The sequence below is a fragment of the Monopterus albus genome, unplaced genomic scaffold (genome assembly GCF_001952655.1).
Source record: "Monopterus albus unplaced genomic scaffold, M_albus_1.0 scaffold12.1, whole genome shotgun sequence".
Classification (NCBI taxonomy): domain Eukaryota; kingdom Metazoa; phylum Chordata; class Actinopteri; order Synbranchiformes; family Synbranchidae; genus Monopterus; species Monopterus albus.
In genome coordinates this window covers 2,117,762-2,142,806 of record NW_018127892.1, presented here as the reverse complement: position 1 = coordinate 2,142,806, position 25,045 = coordinate 2,117,762, and the positions used below count along the sequence as shown (strand labels likewise).

The window sequence follows — 25,045 nt, the reverse complement described above, 5'->3', positions numbered from 1 at the left end:
GAACCAGTAGTGTTCTCCTTTGTATGAAACTAAAGCCAAACAGCTCCTGGCTGTAGTTTAACAAGTCAACGAGTTTAACGAAAGCATCGATCCAGCATTGATATTCTTGGCAAGAAAGCAAAAAAGCAAGGCGGGGGGGTGTTCTGCTTGTGTGGTCAGATTATGCCTGTGATAGATGTTATAGCAGACAGAGACAGAGCTGTCACTCTTCTTTAAAACAAACACTGGGTACACGACCATTGATGTTCACATTAGGCAGCAGATTTCAACCTATCACTACTGAAATTTAAAAGTCATTTAACTCGGTGTGGACCAGGTCGTGTGAAACATGTCCAGCTGGTGATAATCATACCATCTTCAGTCTGGTGTATGATCTATTTCCCTCCACCTTTTTAGCAAAATGAACAAACACTGAGATGGACCTAGCTGAGTCACATCCCTAGCCTGAACCTTTACAACTCTTTTTTTTTCCAGTACAAGCAGTTCTAAGTATTAACATCATTATTTAACCCAGGTTAAATAATGTTCTTCCATCATATCAGGCCAAGTCAAAGATGCTGCCCCAGCACAGGATCAAGATGAGCTGGAGCCAGAAAGCAAGAGGAGGAGAAAAGCCGATGGTTAGTTTTTAAACTTGGGTATTAACCTGGTGGTTTTCACTGATTCCTCACATTAGATTTTGTGTGTTACCAGAGCTTTACTTTGGGGGTTTTGTCCAGCCTTAAAAACTTCTTTCCATCAAGAAGCCTACCCTGGAAGCCTTTTGTAAGCCAAACCAAACAAATGCTATAAATGACTCGGTGTAGCATGTAAAATATAAACCTGTTGTGTTTACAGATAAGCAATATGATTTGGGCTTTCCACACACCTCCAGTACAGAAGTGGGTGGTTCAGCTAAGGGAGATCTTGGAAGTTTTTTGTCTAACCCACCAGCAGCAGGGGCTAAGACGGACAAAATGGAGGAGACCCTGACGTGTGTTATTTGCCAGGATCTACTGCACGACTGTGTCAGGTAAGATTTCACAAATCTTACTTTGTGGTCTCGTTTATCTTCATGCACATCCACCAAATAAAAATAATGTGAGTTTAATACCGAGTGTCATGTTTCTTTTTTTGTCTTCAGCTTGCAGCCTTGCATGCATGTGTTCTGTGCTGCCTGCTACTCAGGCTGGATGGAGCGATCATCTCTTTGCCCTACCTGTCGCTGCCCTGTGGAGAGGATTGGTAAGAACCACATCCTCAACAACCTGGTGGAGGCCTACCTCCTTCAGCACCCAGGTTGGAACAGATAAAAAGAAAAATCATTTTAGAAGCATCTATAATCACACACATTGCTGCTTTATTTCACTCAAAACACCACGTGTTTGCTTGCATGCATGTGTTCTGTGCTGCCTGCTACTCAGGCTGGATGGAGCGATCATCTCTTTGCCCTACCTGTCGCTGCCCTGTGGAGAGGATTTGTAAGAACCACATCCTCAACAACCTGGTGGAGGCCTACCTCCTTCAGCACCCAGGTTGGAACAGATAAAAAGAAAAATCATTTTAGAAGCATATTTAATCACACACATTGGTGCTTTATTTCACTCAAAACACCAGGTGTTTCTACCGAAGCTAACAAGAACAACAAATAATGAATCGCAAATAAGACCTAATTGTCGTGATGATACATGTTCCTAAAAATCACATTAGATGGGAACTTTGCATATGTTTGTGTGTCCCTTTCTGGCCCACAGAAAAGTGTCGCAGTGAGGAGGATCTGAAGAGCATGGACAGCCGTAACAAGATAACTCAGGACATGTTGCAGCCAAAGGTTGAGCGCTCCTTCTCTGATGAGGAGGGCAGCTCTGATTACCTCTTTGAGCTGTCCGACAATGACAGTGACTCCTCAGACATTAGGTAAGAGGTTTGCTTGTAAACTGTCCAGAACCAGTGTTAGTTTAGGCACTTGCTTTTGATTCAGTTTATTTGTTTAAAGATGGTGAACAGTCTTTAGTCAAATTTTAGTCTTTTGACTTTTAATTTTAATCTAGTTTGATTAATGAAAACTAAACACATTTTAGTCCAGTGTTCATATGTGGATTTGTCTAATTTGTCATGCATTTTAAACTAGTAGTTTTTTTTCCTTTGAGGAGCTGCTGCCAACTTTGTGTAGAGCTTTGCTGCAATTATCAGTAGACTGTGCAAAAAGTTTGCATACAAATCAGTTTCTTCCAAGAACCAGAGACAGAACTTAAACAGAGTTCAAAACGTTTCTTACTTGTTGTAGTGGAACAGGTCAAGCGACCTCTGAACCGATACTATGCTAGAGGTTCAGGTCTTTGAAAAGTAACTGTTTGTAACAATCATTTGTCCATTAGTCTTGTACATGATTTTTGTTTTGTTTGTTGACAAAAAATGTAGTACATTTCACTTTTTCAGTGATTTTATGTTTAATGTTGTTTACAAGGAAACGCTATAAAATATTTCTAATTAAATTAAATTTGTCAAATATCTTAAACAGGTGTGAAAATGTCTACAAAAATACCATTAGTGTGCACATATGTATGTATTCATTCACTGTAAAAACAAAATATTAACGTATCTGTGAAAGTCATCAGTGTCCTAAGAATATGTATCGTGCCATAGAAAAGCCATCGATGATGAAAGCTTGGTTTTTGGTTGTTTATTGAACAAGTTCTCTATGTAATTTGTTTGTTTTGGTTTTTAGTCAGACACTAGAGATGTGCAGGCAGTGTCCTGGCTACGTGAGGGAGGTCAGTCAGGTGCTGTTTGCTGCAAATTCAAACCTCTGGCTCCCTGCTCTGCCGACTCCACCACTTATACCACCTCCACCCAAGCCAGCAACTGAGGAGGCGTCTGCAAAGCCCACAGCAGAGCAGCCCTCAACATCCTCAGATATCCCTTCAGGTAGTTGACTATAGATTAGATTTTAAGATTACTAGCTAAAGTTAAACTTTTCCCTCAGTGGCAAATTGCAGGGTACAACATTTTGTAATATTCCTAATGCCAAAGCACTAAGAAGGATTTACAGTGTGTTTTGTTATCAAATGTATGTGATGGCCCATTTCAGCACAGCTGTGGAGAACCCCTGCCTACCATTTCATCTGCATATCTTGGCTCCCATCAAAACCTTTTTTTCTGCTCCCTAGCTGTATCTGCTCAGGAGTACCACTGCCCCCCTCGTGGCAACCATCTCATCTGCCTCTGCTGCATGCAGCCGATGCCAGACAGACGGGCCGAGCAAAACAGCCAGCAGGTTGCTGCTCAACAATGTGAGTGGTCCCTAAGCTTGTTATTTCTCTGCAAACATGTAATGACCTGTTGACTAAATGTAAGTGATTACATTATACTGGCTGTTAGCCCCAGCTTGTGCCTCTTATGCATTACATACATTTGAATCAGTGATATCTCTCTGCTAACCCCGAAAATCAGAACATGGTCACTGTTTCTAAGCCCAGACAGTTGTTTGACAGCACTGACCCAAATTCTGAATGTATTTGCCTAATCTTCGTGGACTCTTTCAGGAATCTGGATTAAAAATAATCCACTCCAGTTCGGGGAAAATATAACTTTTGCCCGACTCTGGGGTATGAGCTATATTCTTGACATAAACAAAGATGGCAACAGGAAGTGACATTGTCTCTCTTGCTTTAGCTGAAAGTTGAGCACAGCTCTGCCAGGGGTCAGCACTGATTTACCTAGTTACACAGTCGTCACGGTTGTGAGAGTTATCACTGTGACTAGGAACAGCAGGCATGAGAGGCACAAGCTGGGGCTAACTGCCTGTCAGAGAACTACATGTAGCAATTACCGTATAAGGAGAATTAATCTAGGAAACTAAAATTCATTAAAAACATAAGCTGGTTGGTGCTGGTGTGCCTTAAACAGTGTTAAGATGATTTAGTATAACGACATATCTGACAGGAGGTATGCAGTATATGTAAAATCAGCAGCCCTGTTTCAGTTGTGGAGTCCTACAAGTCCCTGGGCTCCACAATCTCTTGGGACTTGAAGTGAACTACCAACATCAGTGACATCATCAAAAAGGTGCAACAGAGGATGTACTTCCTGTGCCAGCTGAGGAAGTTCAACCTGCCCCAGGAGCTGCTGATACAGTTCTACAAAGGAATCATCGAGTCTGTTCTCTGCACCTCCATCACTGTCTGGTTTGGCTCAGCAACCAAACAGGACAAGTACAGACTTCAGCGGACAGTCAGGAGTGCAGAAAAGGTCATTGGTGTGAGCCTGCCCTTAATGGAGGACCTGTACACCTCATGGGTCAAAAGGAGGGTGGAGAGGATCACTGCAGACCCCTCACATCCTGGACACAATCTGTTTGACTCCTCCCCTCTGGACGGTGTTACAGGACACTGTGTGCCAAGACAACCAGGCACAGGGACAGTTTCCTCCTAGGGTCCTATGAACAGTTAGTCTAGGTTTTGCTCTTTTAACTTGTATTTATTCCGTTTTTATTGTTGTGCACATCAGGGGCCATTGTGCTACATTCAGATTTCTTGTATTTTTGATAATATTGACAATACAGTTTATGCTTATCATCTACAGTAATAGCTGAAGTACACTTCCAGCCCTTCACATAGCTGTGTTACAACACCTAACATGCATGATGTCTTATGTGTTGGCAGGTGTGCTGTGCGAGCGTCCCTTCTGTCATATGTACTGGGGCTGCCAGGGGATTCGCTGTCAAGGCTGCTTGGCTCGATTTAGTGGTGTGTATCTGTTTCAGGAAAACAGCCCCAGGGCCGTCTTCACTAGTGTTGTTGCTGGGTAGCAGGCTTCAACCAGTATTATTTATTTACTTTTGGCTGTTACTGACATACCTTTATTTGAAGGGACAGTTTGTCAAACTATGTCCAGTATCTGAGATGACTATCATCTCCTTATTATTAGCTCTTTGTTTCACCGTAAATGTATTGTCATTAACAGATTAGCAAACTAAAGAAATATGTTTCCCCATATTTGTGTGAAAGGTTAACATGTCACAATAGAACAAATGTAGGTACTTTCCTCTTAAGCAAGCACTATATGGACACTAGATTAATTCTGCATGTAAACTGAATTAAGTATGTACAGTCACGACCAAAAATATTGGCACCCCAGTATTTTTGCCAGATAACACACCACTTCTCCCAGAAAATCATTGCAATCACAAATTCTTTGGTATTCTCAGGTCTTTGTTTGCACTAGAACAACACAACAAAGCAGAGAAAAAAGCCAAATCTGATCCATTCCACACAGAACTCCAAAAATGGACTGGACAGAATTATTGACACCTTTTCAAAATCACCAGAAATAGTTGTATTTCAAGCATGTGATGCTCCTTTAATGTGTAATGAAACTCTGTTGTAGCAACCAACAGGTACTGAGAACAGAAATCACACTGGCAACCAGTTAAAATGGATAAAAGTCGACTCAACCATTGTCATGTGGACCACACTGAGCATGGAGAAAAGAAAGAAGAGCAAAGAACAGAATGAGAACCATAATAGTGGAAAAGCCTGGACAGTCTCAAGGCTACAAGTCCATCTCCAGAGATCTGGCTGTTCCTGTGTCTACTGTGCACAACCTTGTCAAGAAGCTTACAGCCCATGGCTCTGTAGCTGGTCTCCACGTGGACGAAAGAGGAAAATAGATGACGGATTGTTCCAATTGTGGATAAAGAACCTCGACTTCTTCTTCTGAACTTCCAGATAAATTCAAGCTGACCTGCAGGCACAGGGTGCAACAGTGTCAGTTTGCACTATCAGTCACCATCTGAATGACATGGGATGCTATGGTAGGAGACCCAGGGGGCCCCCACTGCTGACACAGAGAAATAAACCAACCAGGTTGGAGTTTGCCACAACTTACCCGAGGAAGCCACAGTCCTTCTGGGAGAATGTCCTGTGGACAGATGAGACTAAAACAGAGCTTTTTGGTCGAGCACATCATTCTACTGTTTTTGGAAAACAAAATGAAGTCTTCAAAGAAAAGAACAAGGTCCCTACAGTCAAACACGGTGGAGGTTCACTGATGTTTTGGGATTACTTTGCTGCTTCAGGCTCTGGATGTCTTGACTGTGTGTATGGCATCATGAAATGATGATTACCAAGGAACTCTGGGGAGCAATGTAGGGCCCAGTGTCAGAAAGCTGGGTCTCCATCAGAAGCAGAACAATGACCCAAAGCAGACTTTAAAAAACCCCAGAAATGGTTTCAGACAATGTGCTGGAGAGTTCTGAAGTAGCCAACAATGAGTCCATAGAGCACCTGTGGAGAGATCTCAAAACAGCAGCTGGGAGAAGGAACCCTTCACATTGAGAGACCTGGAGCAGTGGTCTAAACAAAAGAAATAAACATGATAACACCAAAGAATTTGTGATTGCAGCAGTTTTCTGGGAGAATAGGTGTGTTATCTGATAGAAATGCAGGGGTGCCAGTATTTTTGGCCATGTCTGTAATAACAAGACAACATGAAATCAAAAGCCCAGTTCAGCAGTTCTGCAGACTGACTATGTTGCAAAATCACCTCTGTGATATGACTCATTTATTTTCTCTGTAGTTGGTTGTACTGCACATGTTTGTGTTGTAATTTGCCAAAGGTTTGACAGTTCAAATACAGATGTTTTTTTTTTTTTTTCCCCCCCCCCCCCCCAGAGCTCAATCTGACAGACAAATGCCTGGATGGTGTGCTAAACAGTAACAACTACGAATCAGAGATCCTGCAGGTAAGATGGACATTTTATATAAGTGAATTGGAATACATTGTTTAAAGCATCCTGGGTAGTTGAAAATAACTGGAGCAACTGCTACGTTCATGATGCTCTGTGACACTTTGGATCTGTGTGTCCACTACTCTGCTTTACCTGCTCTGACCTCAGTAAACTTTCCAGATTACACAATATCAACTGTACCAACAGTATTGTTAACCGCCGGCCCGTACTGATGCTATACGATGCTTTAAACATGTCTGCAACTACTGTCATATGTGGCGCTAAGATGCTTTTGTTTGCGTTTCTATCCTTCCACCAGAACTACCTGTCCTCCAGAGGGAAGTCATGGAGAGATGTACTTCAGGAGTCTTTGCAGGGCTTAGAGCAGGGAAGCTACTATCTGTCAGGTGAACCCTCAGATACATTTGGGCAGATCTTAAAAATTCATTGTGACACTCCTAAAATACTGTGTCCTCCTCGATCGTATCTCGGTCAGATTGCCGTATCTCTGCGAACACCATCCTGTGCCTCTGGTGTGGCCTGAGAGCATTCAAGGAGCTGGCCTACATTTACAGACAGAATATCCCTCCATCTGAACTGCCAGGTAAATGCAGCATTTTTGATCTTATTTACTGGTACAAAGACAAAGGGATTACTGCTATCATGTAGAATGAGACTTTCCACTGTTTTGTTTTGTCATACCCATGTATTCACTGAATTTGATGTTTCCTCAGCTGCTGTAACATCTCGTCCTGACTGTTACTGGGGACGCAACTGTCGCACGCAGGTGAAGGTGCATCATGCAGTGTAAGTCTTATCAGATGCAAAACACCCCATAAACTCCTGTGGTCTCAGATAGCATATCTGCCCTCTGGTCAAATTTCAATTAGTATCACATTGAAACATTTTAAAGAATGACAGCTGGACAATACATTTGAAGCCATAGATTTTTTGACTTGAACTTAACATATTTCAGAACGATGGCTGAGCATTTCTAGGTGCTTATCCTAGAAAGCTACATCTTATAGCATGCTCTTCAAAAAAACCTGTATGTCATAGATACTTTTTTGTATTTGTTTTTGCACCATGGCAACACCGGGCCCTCAGGTTGTTGAGTCACAGATCTGTAGTGAATAGTTCAGACAATACCTTGGACACATGAGAAAATGGGGTTCTAGCCCTGTGCAGTTCACCTATTACACCACTAGAAGGCATGCTTGTATTAGCATGGTCTGCTGAATGAAAACCTATGCAAGATGGTTCATGTTTTCTCATCTCCTTGGTTTTTGTGCTTTTGTAATTTTATATGGGTTCTTCCTTTTATTTTAATTTCAGGAAATTCAATCACATATGTGAGCAGACACGTTTCAAGAACTGAAGGAGCACAGTGGCTTTTCTTCACCTGCCAGCTGTCAAATGTAGATAGTTCAGCATCTCATGCACTGAAGAGAGAGAGAGAGAGTCTTGTTAAACTTTATGTCCAGTGGAGCTAACTGGCTTCCAGATGTTATGCAGTAACCTAATGCAGAAATTACAATCAGTATTCACTTACAAATGAAAATGTCTTACTTGACACAGGGATGTGTGAAATAATGCTATGCACGTTGGAGTTTAGTAAAGTTTCAAGCTGCTTAGTATTTAAGGCCTGGTTGTGCATTTAACAGCAGCCACCATTTAAACAGTGACACATTGTGTCTGTGTCTCATTCAGGTAACCAGCTACATTTTGAAGGTTTCTTTGTTTGGATGATGACAGTTAATTGTTTTAGCCTGTGGAGCAAAAAAATGTTTCCTTCTCAGATTAAGAGCGAGTCAGGCAGTCTGTATGGATATACACAGAAAACTGAGTACACCCCTGGTCCATATCACTCAAACGTTAAATGATTCAAAGACTTTATATTCTCACAAAAACTGTATTACTTCCAAGATGAAGTGTAGGGTGTTTGATCAAATATATCATTAAAAACATGATATAGTACATTGACAATCTCTGGCCTCAAAGTGCAAAGCCAGTGCAACAAAAGTCCACCTGTGGTTTCCAATTAAGGCTAATTGCATGTACAAAGATCTAAATTAATCTGTGAACACCACCACACCACTGTTTTCTCACTTTTGGCCCAGGATGTGTCTAAAGGAACATGCAAGACTAGTGACATCCATGTCCAAGAGGATCAAGTCTGTCATCACAAATAAAGGCACAATGCAAAATATTAAAACAGGAGTCTCAGTAATGATGTATTGATTATGTTGTACTTTGTTCTTAAATATGAACCTAGTTTGAATCTTTTTTTTTTTTTTGGCTTCACTATAAACAAAACTGTATAACACATGATCTGTAATTTAACATTTTTGTGATATTGACCAGGGATGTACTCAGTTTTGTCAGTTTGCTGTGTACACTTACACATGCTGGTGCACATGTTTTATATTATGTCCTTCTCTACTCTCTGTAATTAAGGAGTAAAAGACCTTCCTTTATTTATAATGTGTTTTAACAGTCTTAAGAACTGCTGTGTTTAGAATCCAGGGCTCCCTACAGAGTAATGGTGACAAAAACATCTGGTGAATATCATTAGAGAAACACTAATGACAGTAATTAGGGTAGTATTAAATACTTTGCAGCACCATTTTGGGCCAAGACACAATTAGCTTTGAAGATCCTTACTGCTAACTTTAAACAATATTCGTAAGCGAACGTTCCATCTCCAGTGGACTATTCCTGTTTTGCAAGGGCATTACTGTTTTCCCTGTCATGGGCAGAAAGCCACATCAAAGCCCCACACAGTGTGGTATTTATATAAGATTTCGTGTGTGTGGTGGGGCATCGGAGTATTGTAACGTTGTCTGAGGGCGCAGAGACCTCTGTTGTATGCTTAGTTCTGGATAATCATCTCCGAGGCGATTAAAGTAGTGTAGAAGGGACACATCCTCATCACCTCTTAGCAGTGGCTAAGCTATGATTAAAATAGACTCCAGTCCAAGCAACCAGCAGTGGCTAAGTCAGCTGAGGCTGCTGGTGCTTGTACTATACTATGTAGTGTTTCCATACACTTGCGTAACAGCTGAGAGAATCCTGCCAGTAAAAGCACACCAGTACATTGTTGTTAAAATATATGTGTGCTCCTATTACATATGTTGTTGTTTACTTTGCAAGAATTTTAATCGGGGTTTATTCAGATTAGTTGATCAGTGTATTGAAATTTGTTAAAATTAGTTTTCTAGTTCCTTGTGTACAGGAAGCTGCTGTCTTGTTTTTAAGTTAAGGTTGGCCATTTTTGGTAGCTAGTAAAGTTCTGTCAGCATGTAAATGCTGACATTGAACAGTCATGTTGAATCTGATGGGGGGGGTTCTTTCTAATCACGTCTTTGGTAATGCAAGTGCAGAATATTATAAACTAATGTGCATTTCTGACATAGTAACAATAGTGGATATGGATACACTGTGTTTTGTAATGTAGCTCTTCATATTTTTGTTAAGTCTGGGTGGTTGTGAATGGGAACATTCCTGGCCCCTCCCTGAGCTTCTTAGTTAATGTGTCTGTTAGCAAGGCGCTTTAGGTGTTTCTTTTATTTATTTTTTGTTACGCCCTCAGTCATTGTGGGCCCACACTGGCATTCCTTAGCGGCTCAGACCCTCAGTACAAGCCCAGTCGATCCCCTGGTGGAGCGGCTGAGTTGTAATTATTCCCTGCAGGAAAGCTGGCCACCCTAAGCCAACAACGTTCTGCAGCCACTCCAATCAAGAAAGGGTATTAAAGAGGTTTTGGAGGAATGCTTTGCATTCTCCCTGTGTTGGTATTGTGTTGTATACAAAGACAAAATATTGACTCACTTTGCAAAAGTCTGGACCAAGCTGCTCAAAAGTATGAAAGAGGCAGGTTTCAGTTCTACCTCATCACAGCTTCCAGGTATACGGAAGACGAGACGTGCATCAGAGTCGCATTGGTTCAAGGCTGGGCATACATTTCAAAATGAGGGCTGGAAGTCTTTACTGATGTCTGTAAACACGTGCAATGCACTATCTGAACAAGTGATCTAGATTATAATCAACCTCTAGTTAAATCACTATGGAGTAGCACTGGGCACATACAGAAATGTTTGCATATGCCTAGTGCTTATTTTCTTTAAGTATGACAAACGCTTGTTTATCCTGTATATTGTATTAACAATGTTAATGTCTGAAGTGTATATGGTTCTGATTTGCCTGGTAATCTTAAGAAATTAAAAGACTAATTATAGAGAAACAGACACTTTTTCCAGTACATTAAGTCCACTTAAAAATGTATTTTGCTTGTTACTTCATTTGGATTGAGCTTCACACTGCAGAATGTTTCTGCAGTTTGACATTAGAAGACTGTTTTCACAGGTTTGTGTACACCTTGAGTCCGAGCTAAATATGTGTACTTATGAGCATGATTCTGTGACAGCTTGGAAATCCCTTTTAGCTTTTATTTGATATCCTTGATGTCAGATGTCACTTTCCTCCACTAGTTTGGTTTCTGTCAGCACTAGTGACATTTTGTTGTACTAGTTGATCAAAAACACTTACTAGTCTCCCTTTTAACCTTACTAGTTAACCAGTGAGGTCCAAAATATCCACTAGTTATACTAGTGAGACACATTTTGACTTGACTAGCAAGGTGTAAAACATTCACTAGTTGAACTAGTAAAAGCCAGACTACTCTCTAGTTAACTAGTTGCACAAAATGCTAATGAGGAGGTAGAGAAGAAGAATACATTGAGACATCCTTTTAGCTCTCCAGTTTAAAATAATTAACAAAAGGCCAACCAATAAGGACTCAGGATTTTGTCATTTCCCTCCTGCTAGGCATTTACTAGTTTGGTCCTGAGAGCCACTAGTGTGTCAAAAAAGTGACTAGCTGGGACTTTAGAGCTACTAGTACAATGTCTGGCGTTACTAGTACGGCTTATGTTGGAACTAATTGGACAAAAGTGCCACTGGTTGCTGACAAAGAGCAACTAGAGTTTCTGTTCAACTAGTGCAACCAGATGCCCAACTATTGCTGACAAAGACTAGTGGAGGAGAATGACATCTGATACCAAGGATCTCAAATAAAGGCTAAAACAACTTGTCATACATGGTCTAATGTGTCCGGTGTAATTTCAGCTGACTGCATTTGTATTTCTAGTTTGACTAAACCCAAATTTGTTGCATGTACATCCAAAAACTCTTGTTTGACAAAAGTTCTACAACGGACCATGACCGCAAGTTCTGGTTTTGTTCCAAGGTTTTTTGGGATTCCTATAGATTCTGTATAAGAGCTTGCATCACATAAAGGACACATGTGAATGACATTGCCTTTATTAAAATTTTGCATTACATCAGACCTCTTTTTAAATACTACTGTGAATGCTTTATACTACATTATAGTGTATATTAGTACTGTATATACCTTAACTTTATTTTGATTTCCCTTTTATAATCCAGTATCAGCTTTCGGAGTACATAACCTATGCAGTGATATTAATGTATGATCTATGCTTGCAGAACACTTTTGGTATAAACATTCAAAAAATATAACCACATTAAGGAAAAAGCTGAAAACTGATACAGGAAGCACAAAATCCTGAATCAATGAGCTATTGAAGGAAGGGTGCAATGGTTGGAGTACTATAGCTCATTGAACAGAAGACTGATTAAGAAACCTGTATAAAGTGCTCCTAAGCATTTGGGATTATGGAGTAGTCACTCATAAAATACTTTTGTTCATGTTTGCAATCTTTTTAAAAACCTAATACATCAGCAGTCAGTGCCTTGGCATAGTAAGCAGCATATTATTCCATCTTTGTCCAAACAACTTTATAAAAATAGAAAACTAGAATGAGAATATCTGACCAAATGAAGCTAGAGAATTTCTAGTAACAATTTTGTAAAAGCTGGTCTTAGAAAATAAAGAAGTAGGTTATATATTTTACAAAGTGGCACTACCTGAATTTGGAAATACACAACTGGCCCACCAGGGTCCCTACTCAGCATCTGGTTATTCGCACTGCACAGCGCTGCGGGCTGACGGAGACAACTGGCTGTCGTTACCCGTGCTCAACTCTGTCATCGTGAATGGTATGTTGTTAGAGAGTGGACCAGCTCCTCCTGATGCCTGGCTCCCCCATGGCCTCCACTCTGGCCTGGCCCTCTGGATTTGGGGGCTGAGACTGGTGCTTCCCACAGTACGCCTCCTCCCCTCATATGTCCCCGTCATCACTCCATTCAGCAGAGCAGAAGCAGAGGTCTGGTCCAGGTGCTCTGCTGAGACCAGAGGCTGCCAGTCGTCCTCTTCAGAGATGGCAAACACCGGCACACTGATGTGATCACCCTCAGCTTGGCCACTCTCAATCTGACACTGGGATGATGAAGAGCCAGAGTTGGGTTCTGAGTTGGAGCCATGGGCATGAGGTACCCCAGAGGCCTTCGTTGGGTCTGCTGTCCCAGAGAGCAGACCAAAGCAAGCCCCTGTGAATCGCGAGCGTCGGAGGTTGCTAGTGGAGTTGACACGCCATTGTCTCTGGGTGGGTTGCGCAAGAGGGTAGGAGGCATTGCTGATGGATGAGTCAGAGATTGTGCCATAGTCAGCCTCAGCCTCCAGGTGAACATCAGAAGAGATCTTCCCGCTGTCATCCCCTCTGCAGTTAGCGACCAAACTGGAAGGAGCCTAGAACGATATGCATGATATGGTTTGTCTTCTGCAATAGAAACGTCTCACAACAGACAATTAGACTTATCACAGTAGGAAAACAACTATTAACACTAATGATGTCTCCATTCCATTCAAGTGTCAGTAAGACATGGCAGTGTGGCAGTGAGCAAATGTACTTTACCAGGACTGTAACACTGACACATCAGTAGAATGAGAATAGAAACAAGTCAAATGCCTGCAGTAAAAAATGCCTGACATAAAAGTGCCTGTGATACTCAAACTAACCATTTTGCATCACCAAAAAGAAGACAACATTTCGTAGTATTACTATTAAAAGTACTGAGATCATAATTAAAGGTGGTGTACTGGACTACAATTAGAAGTGTTCCTAATATTCTGATCCTCTCATATATGTAAGTGGGGAGGAAAAAAATATAGACACACCTCTGAATATAATGTAGTCCAGTTCAACACCTTTAACTGGGACCTCAGTAATAAACATAATTGAATTTATACATTTATGACAATTTCACCAAAAACAAACATTTTGAGCTTCATAAACACAGATGTTAAGGTGGAAGTGTTGCGTTGTATTGTATACATTTGTAGAGATGTACCTAATAAAGTGTCCAGTCGGTGTATGCAGTCCTTGTTAATAAAGTACAGGAAGAAAAGTCAGCTCACCCAAATAAGAAAGAATATATTTTCTTAGTTACTCCTGGTATCTAGGTATGCAGTTAAAAATTTTTTGTCCAGGTTTTCATAAATCAAATATCTCAATTTCCTGCCTCCGCCTTAACACAAGGATTTTTATTTGCGCTGATTCACACATTATTCTAGTTACCCTAGAGCAGGGGTGTCAAACTCAATGACACAGGGGGCCAAAACTCTAAGCACACTTTAGGTCGCGGGCCGAACAGGATAAAAATTTATTGAACAGACTAAAACTAAACGTTTTTTGAACATAAATATGAATCGAAACAGACAGGATACAATATTATTTCAAAATAAATAAACTTGAACTTCAGCAGCTGTATTTCTGCTAAGGCTTACATTTACAAACACCTGCTTTTTTGTCTGGACACAAGACGTCTCACACTTTCATCATACAGCTCTTCAGAAACTCTCCCTCGGTAAATGTCCGGGCTGATTTTCTCCTCTGTTAGGTTATATGCTTTAATTACAGCCACATTAGCTCCACAAATAAGACACACAGGTTTACCGGCAATGTCAGTAAACATATACTCAACCTCCCACCGGTTTAGAAAGGCTCTGTTTTCATAATCAACTTTTCTCTTGACCAGTGTTAGGGGCTAGCTTTCACTTGAAATGAGGGTTGTATACATCAATAGACGCTTGATTGATCTGAATTGACGCGGGAATGATCTCAGGTAGCCTATCGTTCGGTAAGGCAGCTGTTGTGTTGCATTATGGGATTTGTAGTTTGTGTGTTATCGGCGCTTCATATCGCAGGGCCATTAAAAAAAAGATGTATAAAATGATCTCACAGGCCGGATGTAATTGTACACCGGGCCGGATGTGGCCCGCGGGCCTTGAGTTTGACACATGTGCCCTGGAGAATGTTATGATGTAATGATGTCTGGACATTGTACTCAGTATTAGTGATTGTGTAAAACCAAAACTATCATAGTTAAATGCCACAAAAAGTCTTTAGTAATTTTGGGTGAACTGACCTTTCAAGTCAAGTAACAATATCCATGAAGACAATTTTAGAAAAAGGAACTGACTGCTCCTTTATTCACTAGGTGACATGATATCACTGACTAATCCTCGAGCGCACATGCCATAAATGGCCCTTGGTGTGAGAAAACAGCAAAGCAAAGGTTCTAGTACTGACGCTGTCCACCAGCTTGGTGAAGGGACTGGTGGAGTTCCAGCTGCACCACTTCTTATGCAGCTGTGGCAGTGGAGGGAGGAAGTCCTGGAAGGTGCGTACGCTCCATGCTCTCGGTCTGGCACAGCCACTGGTGCCATCCTTGGTAGACCTGGCATCAGTGGTTGAGGCTGTGGAGTCTGGTGAGAGCCAGTCACGTGCAGGGCTGGGACCAGTGTCACTGTGCCGCAGATCCCTCTCCCGCTGCTAGGACACACACAGCACATGAGAAAATTAAAATGAGTATTGGACCGTGCATGCAATGTGCATCGGCAGATGGTTTTCAGGTGACCTCAGCATGTGCACTGGCAGCCAAATTGAAGGGTTTTAGCTGTCTCAATAGGTTATACTGAGTGAGTGAAACTGTTATTCAACTGGATGGAAACTACTGGGAATGATCATTTTGTCATTGCCAAACATGATCCCTTGCTGTTCAGCATCCAGACAAGGAGGACTATAGTTCCTCATAGGGAAAATGTGAACCAATCAAGGAGGTGCTGAAAATCTACATTTCATGTAGCCAACTTTCCCTTGGGGTAAAAAAGATAAAAGACAATGGCTTAGAGAGGATAAACTAATTAGGAATGAAGATGACCACACAACATAAATGGCTCACATATCAGAGCTGGCATTATGTTTAAGCACTCAACTGCAGCTACAATGGTCAATGACCTGTACTGAGCAGCAGGCCGGTTACGGAGTCTTTGGTATTAACCAACAAAAACTAGACTCAGATAGCAACGACAGCACTGCTTTAGTGCTGTATACCACTGCATTGTAAATGCTAATTAAAGGAACTATTGGGCACCAGGGACAAGGTGTCAGATCTGTATAATCCATTGTGGAAGTCAGACAGCAAAAGACAAGTACAGAGAAATGCCAGAAATTTATACATTTTTTACCAAAAAATTACACCTCAAGCAATAAGTATTCTTACTGCCTATTGCTTAAATTAAATAGCTGTTATTCAGAATGACAAACTTAAATGTAGGGTTATTAAACACTGACTGGCTGCCAGTCTGTTGGTTGCACCTGTCACGTTTTCTCTTCATACCTGAATTTCCCCAGCAGACTGTGTTGCATACTACATTAGTGGTTTAATAAGAATAAACTGTGGTGATTAGCTCGGCCCAATCAGTCACACAGGCAGCCAGCAGAGTGTCTGTGGCTCACGCACCAATCTCACTCATTATTTATTAAGTATATTAAATCTGTCAAGAAAACAGCAGGGGTTTTGGAACTGTTTCAGCCATGTTTGTGGTGCTGTGTGTGCACAACTCTTGTAATCAACAGTCCAAACAAATCACTGTATGAGGAGCAACTACTGTATTGAGACTTTTGTATGAGCAACACGAGAAGCTAATTGTCATAAGTTAGATGTCTGAAGGCTACTTTATCCTTCCTGCCGTTTATCAGGGGAGGGGGAAGGTTTCAGGGGTTGCACCCATCATACAAAGAACGAGTCCAGATATGAATTACATGACATGAATTAGCTAGGGGTTTAAATAAAATGTTCTTTTGGTTACTAAAGCCCCAAGACTACAATGGCAGCTGTTACGTTCAACACATGAGGTGAAAAATCAGCCACCAAGTACAGTCACTTATAAACTGTGGCTCCAAAGGTGAGGTGTGAGACCCCTCACAGGTGAGAAGAGAAGCTCAACATATTCATTGAATTAAATCTTGTGAATTTCAAATAGTGACAAATGTACAACACCACTGTGATCCAGGCTTCTCTGTCTTGATCTCATCACCCTGCCTACAGCAGCAGCAAGTCTTCTCATTGCTTTATTGTAAATAATTGAAGTTCTTCCTGTGCAACAAAATGTTAACAAGTGATGTTCATTGCTTAATGCTCATCTACACATTTGAAGGTGTATGACAATCTAGAAGTTCACCTGGCAGTGACAATGGGAACATGAACTGGGCATGCAACATTTACATGGATGTCGGCATAAAGGACACACACAGGCAGACCACACACTGTGTGCCAAAGTGTGCATGACACACACCAACACACACACAATTGGAGCTGGGAATCTGGCTCTGTAGATAAAACTCCATTAGCCTAGGCTGCAAAAAAGCTTGCCAGTCCTTCAAAAAGCTGCCAGAGCTGTTTTATGCCAACTCTTATTCCAAGAGAATACAAAAGAGAGCAGAGAAAAAAATGCTTGGTTGAACTGTTGCTTCTTCCTCAACGCTTCTTTTAATTATCCTCATTTCCCATTTACATCATCATAGTTTTCATAGCTTTAGACTGTACCATGCATACACAATAAAACAGTGGCAGTTTTATTAGGAACATTGGGTCAGTTCGAAACAATGAATGCCCTGTCACCTCTGATATTCACTGGTTTAGGGATCTTTTCCCCAAAGCAAGGACATCACCCACAGAGTCTGGCCTTGAGATTAAATAGACAATTTCACTGTGCGTTGTATAGCATCAAGGCTACCTGATGCTATGTTTTTCCCTACTTATCTGGAAAAGTGAGGAGATAAGACTGAAGGTCTACAGCCATGCTAGTAGCTCTGTGAGGCCCTGTTTTGCAGGTATTTCACTACTTTAGCTTAGCATGCTAGCATGCTATCATTTACTAATTAACACAGTATTGATCATGTGGAAATTTTGACCAGATGATGGTCATTAAGATACTTTGCCAAGGAACTATGAATCTGTACCCAATTTTGTGCTAATCCATCAAGTGGCGGCTGAGATACAAAATGAGTGAAACTGTTGGCTTGATTGAGGAGAAGTCAGAAAATCACCAGAAGTCATTAGGCTTCATTCACTGGGGGCCATCAACAGTATTATTAAATTTCTTGATAATCCATCAAATAGTTGATATTTTAGTCTGCACATACCAACCGACTGCCACTGCCATCCATAGAGCAATATTGCTAGCATGTCGATTTTTAGGACTCCTGAATGTTTCTCTTTGGAGCATGTAATGTCCTAAAAGTGTGACAGCTGTACTGGCATAAAACTCAGTCTTACTGTGTGAGGGGAGAGGTCTAGCCTGCTTGGGCTAGGGGCTGAAGATACAATGAAAACTTCATCCGCACCAAGGTCGAGTTCAGTCATACCACTGCAGGAAAGGTCCAGGTCTGCACTCTGGGAGATGTTGACACCAGCACGGACTGCAGAAACACGAAAAATAAAAAAAAATGTAGACAGAATATGTTGAGACAAGGCCATTTTAATAGTTTGCCTGAATTGTAATAGGGCTTGTAACTATGAGTTGGAGCTCACAGCTGTTTCAGAGAGAAATAGGTAAAGCAGTATTTGTGTATTCTAGCTCTAATAACAGTGTAATTATGTGTAAATTAAAATTTTGCACATTTGTTTTCAGCACTGAATTTATTCTAAAGCTCTGCACTGTTTCATGCTGCATTTTTTGAATAAGGACTGTTTGCTACTCACAAAACACTAGAGCTTATGATGTACAGCAACATAACTGGTTCAGAAACAACATACAGAGTAGGCTAATCTCAGCTCTTTCACTGTTTACAAGCTATGTGTTTTGGTGTAAACTCTTTAACATCATGACTGGAGCAAACAGAGAGGGGGGTGCTGTACTCTCCTGTTGTTCAAACTACTCCAGTGCTGCTTTGTGGGTTAAATGCCACAAACCACAAATCTCTCAGCTTGGGTTCAGTCCCACTGAAAGAAAGAGAGAGAGAGGGAAGTCTTCGAATTGTTCTGGGATCAAGCCTTTGTGCTGCTCCAAAACTAATGCAATTTTCCTTTCCATTGAAAACTCTACAGACCCACTAAGAGTTCACAGAGAGTTCTTTGTACAGAGTTTGTTTTTGATTTAAAGTATTACAGCATATTTACAGTAAAGAGAATCATTTCATTATACGGTATAGGACATGATTCAATCTGAAAAAAGGGTCATGAAAGTGTGTAACATGTTGGGCAGATCTTTGCGAGGAAAACTCCTGTAAGACAAGAAAGATTTCCCATTTTCCATTTCTACAAAGAGCAGCAGTAATTTCTAAATAGAAGAAGACCTAGGCAGTTAGTGTGAGCACTGATAACCACCACAGATGAACACACAAAGAAAGATCACCATGTAGAGATACTCATAAGCACAAAATCCAGTCCTGTGCTGTTAGACTGACAAATCATCTCAGCAGCAGAGGCACAGTCCTCAAACCTCAGGCCTTCACTTTTAAATGAATCCACTGAAACCTTATCAGACCTGCTTTGCCAGGAAATGAATCAATGGCAGATTTATATTCCAGAATGTATTACTATCATTACAGAAATTATTCTAGTGAAAAGTCTAAACACATTATCTAGATCTAAATCTCAGTATCAGTCTAACTCTCAATGAGTAACATCGACAGTATTGTACAATTAATGGGCTTTGGGTTTGTTGCAGTGCATCGTACACCATGTATATAAAGGTTAAATGAGCCGAGCAGAATATAGATTTACCCGATTTAGAAAAACAATCATTAAGAGCTTTACTTTTTAATGTTTGAATTAGGGTGAACAACAGCAGCTCAGTAAATCAGTCTATCCATTGTGTGTGCATTTGTGTGTCCTCCCCACCTCTATGTGTCACACTGTCGTTGATGTCCTGCTCTATGGTTGCCTCCAGGTTGGCCTGATTCTCAGCCATCAGCTGCAGTTCACTGACCTCAGCTCCAGTGTTCTGGACTCCCACTGGCACCTGCAACACAGTGCAATGTCACAGACCTCATCCACAGTACTTCATCACGGTACCAACAGTGCAACCATGTTCAGTACAGGTCTTCATAGAACAAGCTCCAAAGCCTGCAATGGAAATGTCTCACAAATACAGATCTACATCTCAGTAGAGCAGCAGGCGACACCAACTTATGGCCAGTACACTTAGTTTGAAGTTTTTCTATAGTTGATGTATTTTGAGGTTTAGGGTCATCATTCTGCTACATCACCCTGCTTTTCCTGAACTTCGGCTGCTGGACAGCCAGAGTGACATTATCCTGTAAAATACCTTAATAAGCTTGGGAATTCATTTCACCCTCAATAATGGCAGCTGTCTAGGCCCAGAGGCAGCAAAGCAGCTCCAAATCATGATTTTTCCACTAGTGCACTTCACTGAATAATGTCTTCACATTGGTACACAGTGCTGTGTGTTCTTCCTAAACAATTCACCCTTAGTTTTATCAGTCCACAAAAGACTTTCCCAGTTGCACTGTGGAGTGTCAAGATGCTCTTTGGCAAACTTCAGGTGCACCTGATGTGCTGCGGTATGGTTGGTTTCAGCAGCAAAGAATATTACAATAAATGTCCAGTAATCCCAGATAAAGTTCTGTATTTAGAGGGATGTCTGACAAACAAGGCAAGAGAGAGGAAAAGGCAAGTGGGAGAGGAGAGTGAGTGGCACATAGAGATGACAACAGGACAGAGAAATGGGAAGAAAGAGTGCACAGTTGTGTCTGTACCTCAGAGTTGCTGGATGTGCAGGAGCTGGCTCCCTTTTGACACAGTTTGGGTCTGGAAAACATGAAGTCTCACAGTAATTAAAGACATAGCCCAAAAAGCAGCTTTTTAAAATATCCTCAATGTTTTCCACAGTATTTCCTCAATTATAAATAAATAAATAAATAAATAAAAAAACCTCTGGTGTTCACAATTTGACACGAAATGTAAAAACAGACAAGATCCCATTCATTTGCATTGTACTGGAGAGCTTTCTGATATAACCAACTCACTCAGAATATGAGCTCCAAAATAACCATGGCTATTTATAGTTAGCGACAGCTGGTATGACCCTGCTGGCTGTCATTTTAACCAGAAACAGTGATGATCAGCAGAAGATGCTACCAGATGGTGTGACCCCCTCATGCCTGAAAGTGTGCGCTGATCAGCTGGCCCCCATCTTCACACTTATCTTCAACAGGTCACTGGAGCTGTGTGAAGTCCCCTCCTGCTTCAAATGCTCCACCATCATCAAGGGCCCCAAGAAAACCTCCATCAGCGGAGTGAATGACTACAGACCTGTCACCCTAACATCTGTAGTTATGGATTCCTTTGAAGAGACTGGTGTTGGCCCATATGACATCGTAGACCCCCTGCTAGACCCCATGCAGTTTGTCTACCGGGCAAACAGGTCAGTGGATGATGCAATCAACATGGCACTGCATTACATCCTGCAACACCTCGATTCCACAAAGACCTATGCGTGCGTATTCTTTGTGGACTTCAGTTCAGTGTTCAACACCATCATCCCAGACATCCTCCACTCCAAACTGACCCAGCTCACTGTGCCTGCCCCCACCTGTCAGTGGAATACTAGCTTTCTGACAGACAGGAAGCAGCAGATGAGGCTGGGGAAAACCACATCCTACACCCGGACAATAAGCACAGGTGCTCCCAGGGATGTGTGCTCGCCCCTCTGCTCTTTTCACTCTACACCGATGACTGCATCTCGAAGGACCCCTCTGTCAAGCTCCTAAAGTTTGCTGATGACACAACGGTTACTGGTCTCATCCGAGACGATGACGAGTCAGCCTACAGATGGGAGGTTGAGCAGCTGGTCCTGTGGTGTAGCCGCAACAACCTGGAGCTGAACACGCTCAAAACAGTGGAAATGACAGTGGACTTCAGGAGGAGCCCCCCCCCCTCACCATACTTGGCAGCAGTGTATCAGCACTAGAGTTCTTCAAGTTCCTGGGCTCTACTATCTCCCAGGACCTGAGGTGGACATCCAACATCAGGACCATCACCAAGAAGGCACAGCAGAGGATGTACTTCCTGCGCCAGCTCAGGAGCTGCTAAAACAGTTCTACAGAGGAATCATCGAGTCTGTTCTCTGCACCTCCATCACTGTCTGGTTTGGCTCAGCAACCAAACAGGACAGGAACAGACTCCAGCAAACAGGACTGCAGGAAGAATCATCGGTGCCAGCCTGCTCTCCATGGAGGACCTGTCCACCTCACGGGTCAAAAGGAGGGTGGAGAGGATCATTGCAGACCCCTCACATCCTGGACACAAACTGTTTGACTCCTTCCCTCTGGACAGCGCTACAGGTCACTGTACACAAAGACAACCAGGCACAGGGACAGTTTCTTCTGGGCCGTCACTCTGATGAACACTTAACCCATGACTGTATAACAGAAAACAACCCTCAGTGCAATACCTTGTAAATATACTTTTGTATATTTACAAGAAGAAGAAGATATATCTGAAATTTCCATCTAAATAAGTACTTTATTTTTAATTTTCCAAATGTATATTCCCTTTTGTTGTTTGTACATTATCTTTATTTTCTTGTTCTCTCAGTCTTATTTTGAGCAAGTACCCACTAATTAAAAATTACTCTTACAGCTGAATGAGTTATTTACCAGCCCCCAGTCAACTTAGGGCAACCCCTGCTGTGACTTTCATCCACCTTTGGCTGGTTTCTGACCAGAGGAGACCTTAGGAATTAATCTCACTGCTGCTCTAAATTTTCCAAATTTCACCTGACTCACCAAGATAGTTGTTTTCCATTTAACCCTGTGAACTTGTTTAAATTATTAAAGGACAAATGAATGAGGGGGAAAAAACAGGTACTAAGGCAGCTCATGAGCGCTTCATGGTAATGCATTTCCTGGCTTCTGAATGACACGTTGTTGCTCTTGTTAATTACACTTCCTATTTCCTTGTTATTAATAGTGAAAACTTCCGGAGTTATTGTGCCTGACAGATGAACTGGAGACACTATGCCGTAATTGACATTAATAAAATCATACTGTACAGGCGTTTCTCACAGCAAACTGAATACTGAAGGCTGTCACAAATCGAAACCTTCCTGGATCCTGAACATCTGGACCAGTAGGGTTAAAACAGTCAAAACAGATAGTATTACAAACCTTCACACTTAACCCCTCAGTCTGTGCATATTGTCCCCTGGGATTGCAAAGGGAACAGCTTGTAAATTACACCTTTTGATCTTCTGACAATGCCATCTGTACCAAACTCACATTGAGTTTTACTTCTCCTTGTTGTCCCTTTATCCCTGCCCATTCACTTTCATGGAGCCTGTATTTTTTGTGTGCTGGAATTGATGCCAGGTGCTGTACCTTTAATGCACCGCTGTCTATGGTGAGAATGCTCCACTTCAAGAAGGCCGCACAGTTGCAGCCAAACCCAACTAATCACCAAAGGCCACCACATCAGGGACTGAGGCTTCCAGCTGAGTCAATATAACAAAGTGGTGACAGTGTATGTGTGTACAAGTAAGTTTCTATGTACAGTATTTACTGTCAGTTCAACCCACATTCATTCATGGGGCAAATCAAAGATAGGACTTGTGAATTTTCTCAGGAAAATGTTTAGAGACGACTAAATGTTTATCTGAGAAAACCAGATACTGCCAACAACCTTACTTAGGCTTACTTAGACACAGCAATGCTTTAAGATAAAATGTTTACACTGTTCGCCATCTTAAGTTAGCATGTTAGCATTTGCTATTAATTGTTAAATACAAACTGGATGCTGGGATTAGATTAGGCAGTTGTTGATATTCTGCCATAAAACAAAATGGTGAACCCAAACAACCAAGATCTCCTGAGCCACACACCTAAGTAGGCTGAAAATGTTTACATTACATACATACAATACATATCAGTTTTTCCATCACTTGGTAAAAATGACCATAATGTATCTCTGGCAGTTTGATATGTGTCACCTCATTATCTGTTATTAAACCTTCTTTTCAATTTCCAGGGTTAGGTGTTAGGGTCAGGGCTAACCCTCTCTTCTGGAAAAAATTCTCTCCCTCTTACTACTGTGTTTTTTCCCTTTAATTTCATCCAGAAACTTCAGTGTTGTTGCAGGTCACTAGTGACAAACAGAAGTCAATAGCCAATTGGATTAAGATGGTGGTTGTAAGACTTACAGTCCATAACCTGTTTTGTCTGTATTTTTTTTCTCAATAAAGTTACTCTACTTCTGTTACCTGAAAATGATGCAGAGGGCACTTGTAAGAATCATAGCTAAGAAGGCAGCTCCACCAGCATAGAGTCTACCTTGCTGCGTGCGGGACTGGAGGCACGGCGGTCCCCCGCTGGCTCGGTCAGGTTGTGGTAGTGGAAGAGGAGAGCAAAGCCACGGCCCCAGTGGGTGGTGGTGATGAGTTCCATGATGACTTCCACCATCTCCTGGCTGGAGCCAAAAACCAACTGGCTGCTGGGAGGCCGGTTTGAGCCACAGAACCTGGAGGAGAAGGTGATAAGATCTGAGATGTACAGGACATCGTGGGGGCAGGCGTCAAACACCGACTGCTGGGTTTCAGGGCTCACAGCTGGAGCATCAGTGGAGTGTGGTGAGGCAAGTGTGATCTCCTCCACAGGTGTGCTTGGGTCCGACCTGGGGTTGAGGTGTCCCTCACTGTGTGACAAGGAGGCAGAGTTGACGGCCTTGTCTCCTGGAGGCACAGCCCCATAGGAAGGAGATGGTGCAGACAGGCCAGGTGAGGCATCTGCAGATCTTTTGGCAGAATTTGAGATTTTGGCAATCTCAATCTTTGTGGACTGTTCCTGGACCACTACTTGCTTGACCTCACCATCTTGAGAGGACTGCAGAGTTTTTGTGACACCCATTACATTTTGAAGCACTGAGTCTTCGGCTGCCGATGGAGTCTCACCTGCTGCTAAACTGCCAGGAATGAAAGTCATCTGTTCGTCTGCCTCTTCCTCTTCAAAATTAGAGATAGCTGAGTATTGTGCTGTGGAGTCATTGCTTTCAAACACATCAAAGTCAAGTATCTCCAGAATAAGCTGGTAATCAACGGGCACAATGAACAGC

General features: G+C 41.9%; 2 protein-coding genes across 6 annotated transcripts in view; one reads left to right on the top strand and one right to left on the bottom strand.

Annotated features, from left to right (window-relative positions):
- Positions 1-10,945, top strand: part of chfr (checkpoint with forkhead and ring finger domains, E3 ubiquitin protein ligase) — a 13,954-nt gene extending 3,009 nt beyond the window's left edge. The window contains exons 7-18 of one of the 4 annotated variants that reach the window (XM_020590338.1): positions 543-620; positions 838-1,012; positions 1,124-1,278; positions 1,734-1,896; positions 2,708-2,907; positions 3,150-3,272; positions 4,644-4,727; positions 6,654-6,724; positions 7,029-7,116; positions 7,206-7,313; positions 7,444-7,516; positions 8,045-10,945. In XM_020590338.1, coding sequence (XP_020445994.1) covers positions 543-620; positions 838-1,012; positions 1,124-1,278; positions 1,734-1,896; positions 2,708-2,907; positions 3,150-3,272; positions 4,644-4,727; positions 6,654-6,724; positions 7,029-7,116; positions 7,206-7,313; positions 7,444-7,516; positions 8,045-8,087 — 1,361 coding nt within the window. In that variant the 3' untranslated portion in view covers positions 8,088-10,945. The remainder of the gene's footprint in view (positions 1-542; positions 621-837; positions 1,013-1,123; positions 1,279-1,733; positions 1,897-2,707; positions 2,908-3,149; positions 3,273-4,643; positions 4,728-6,653; positions 6,725-7,028; positions 7,117-7,205; positions 7,314-7,443; positions 7,517-8,044) is intronic. The other 3 variants (XM_020590339.1, XM_020590341.1, XM_020590340.1) reach the window with 3 other exon arrangements.
- Positions 10,946-11,093: 148 nt separating this feature from the next.
- LOC109954785 (uncharacterized) lies at positions 11,094-24,251 on the bottom strand. Of its 2 annotated transcripts, none has more exons than XM_020590342.1 (6): positions 24,198-24,251; positions 20,698-20,749; positions 19,820-19,940; positions 18,254-18,396; positions 15,223-15,465; positions 11,094-13,379 (listed from the first exon to the last, which is right to left on the bottom strand). In XM_020590342.1, the coding sequence occupies exons 1-6, from the start codon at positions 24,230-24,232 to the stop codon at positions 12,711-12,713; spliced, it is 1,263 nt and encodes a 420-aa protein (XP_020445998.1). In that variant the 5' UTR covers positions 24,233-24,251; the 3' UTR covers positions 11,094-12,710. The 2 variants fall into 2 exon arrangements, with proteins under 2 accessions (XP_020445998.1, XP_020446000.1); XM_020590344.1 differs by having other exon boundaries at positions 15,223-15,462.
- Positions 24,252-25,045: the final 794 nt, after the last annotated feature.

Bases quoted from the DNA above. Each gene is read 5' to 3' on its own strand.
- LOC109954785 (XM_020590342.1), bottom strand. From the start codon at position 24,232: ATGATTCTTACAAGTGCCCTCTGCATCATTTTCAG. The intron at 15,466-18,253 runs GTAAGACTGAGT...TGTGTGTCCTAG, and splicing joins TAGACCTCTCCCCTCACACA to CAGCGGGAGAGGGATCTGCG. The intron at 13,380-15,222 runs GTCAGTACTAGA...ATATCGTTCTAG, and splicing joins TCACCAAGCTGGTGGACAGC to GCTCCTTCCAGTTTGGTCGC.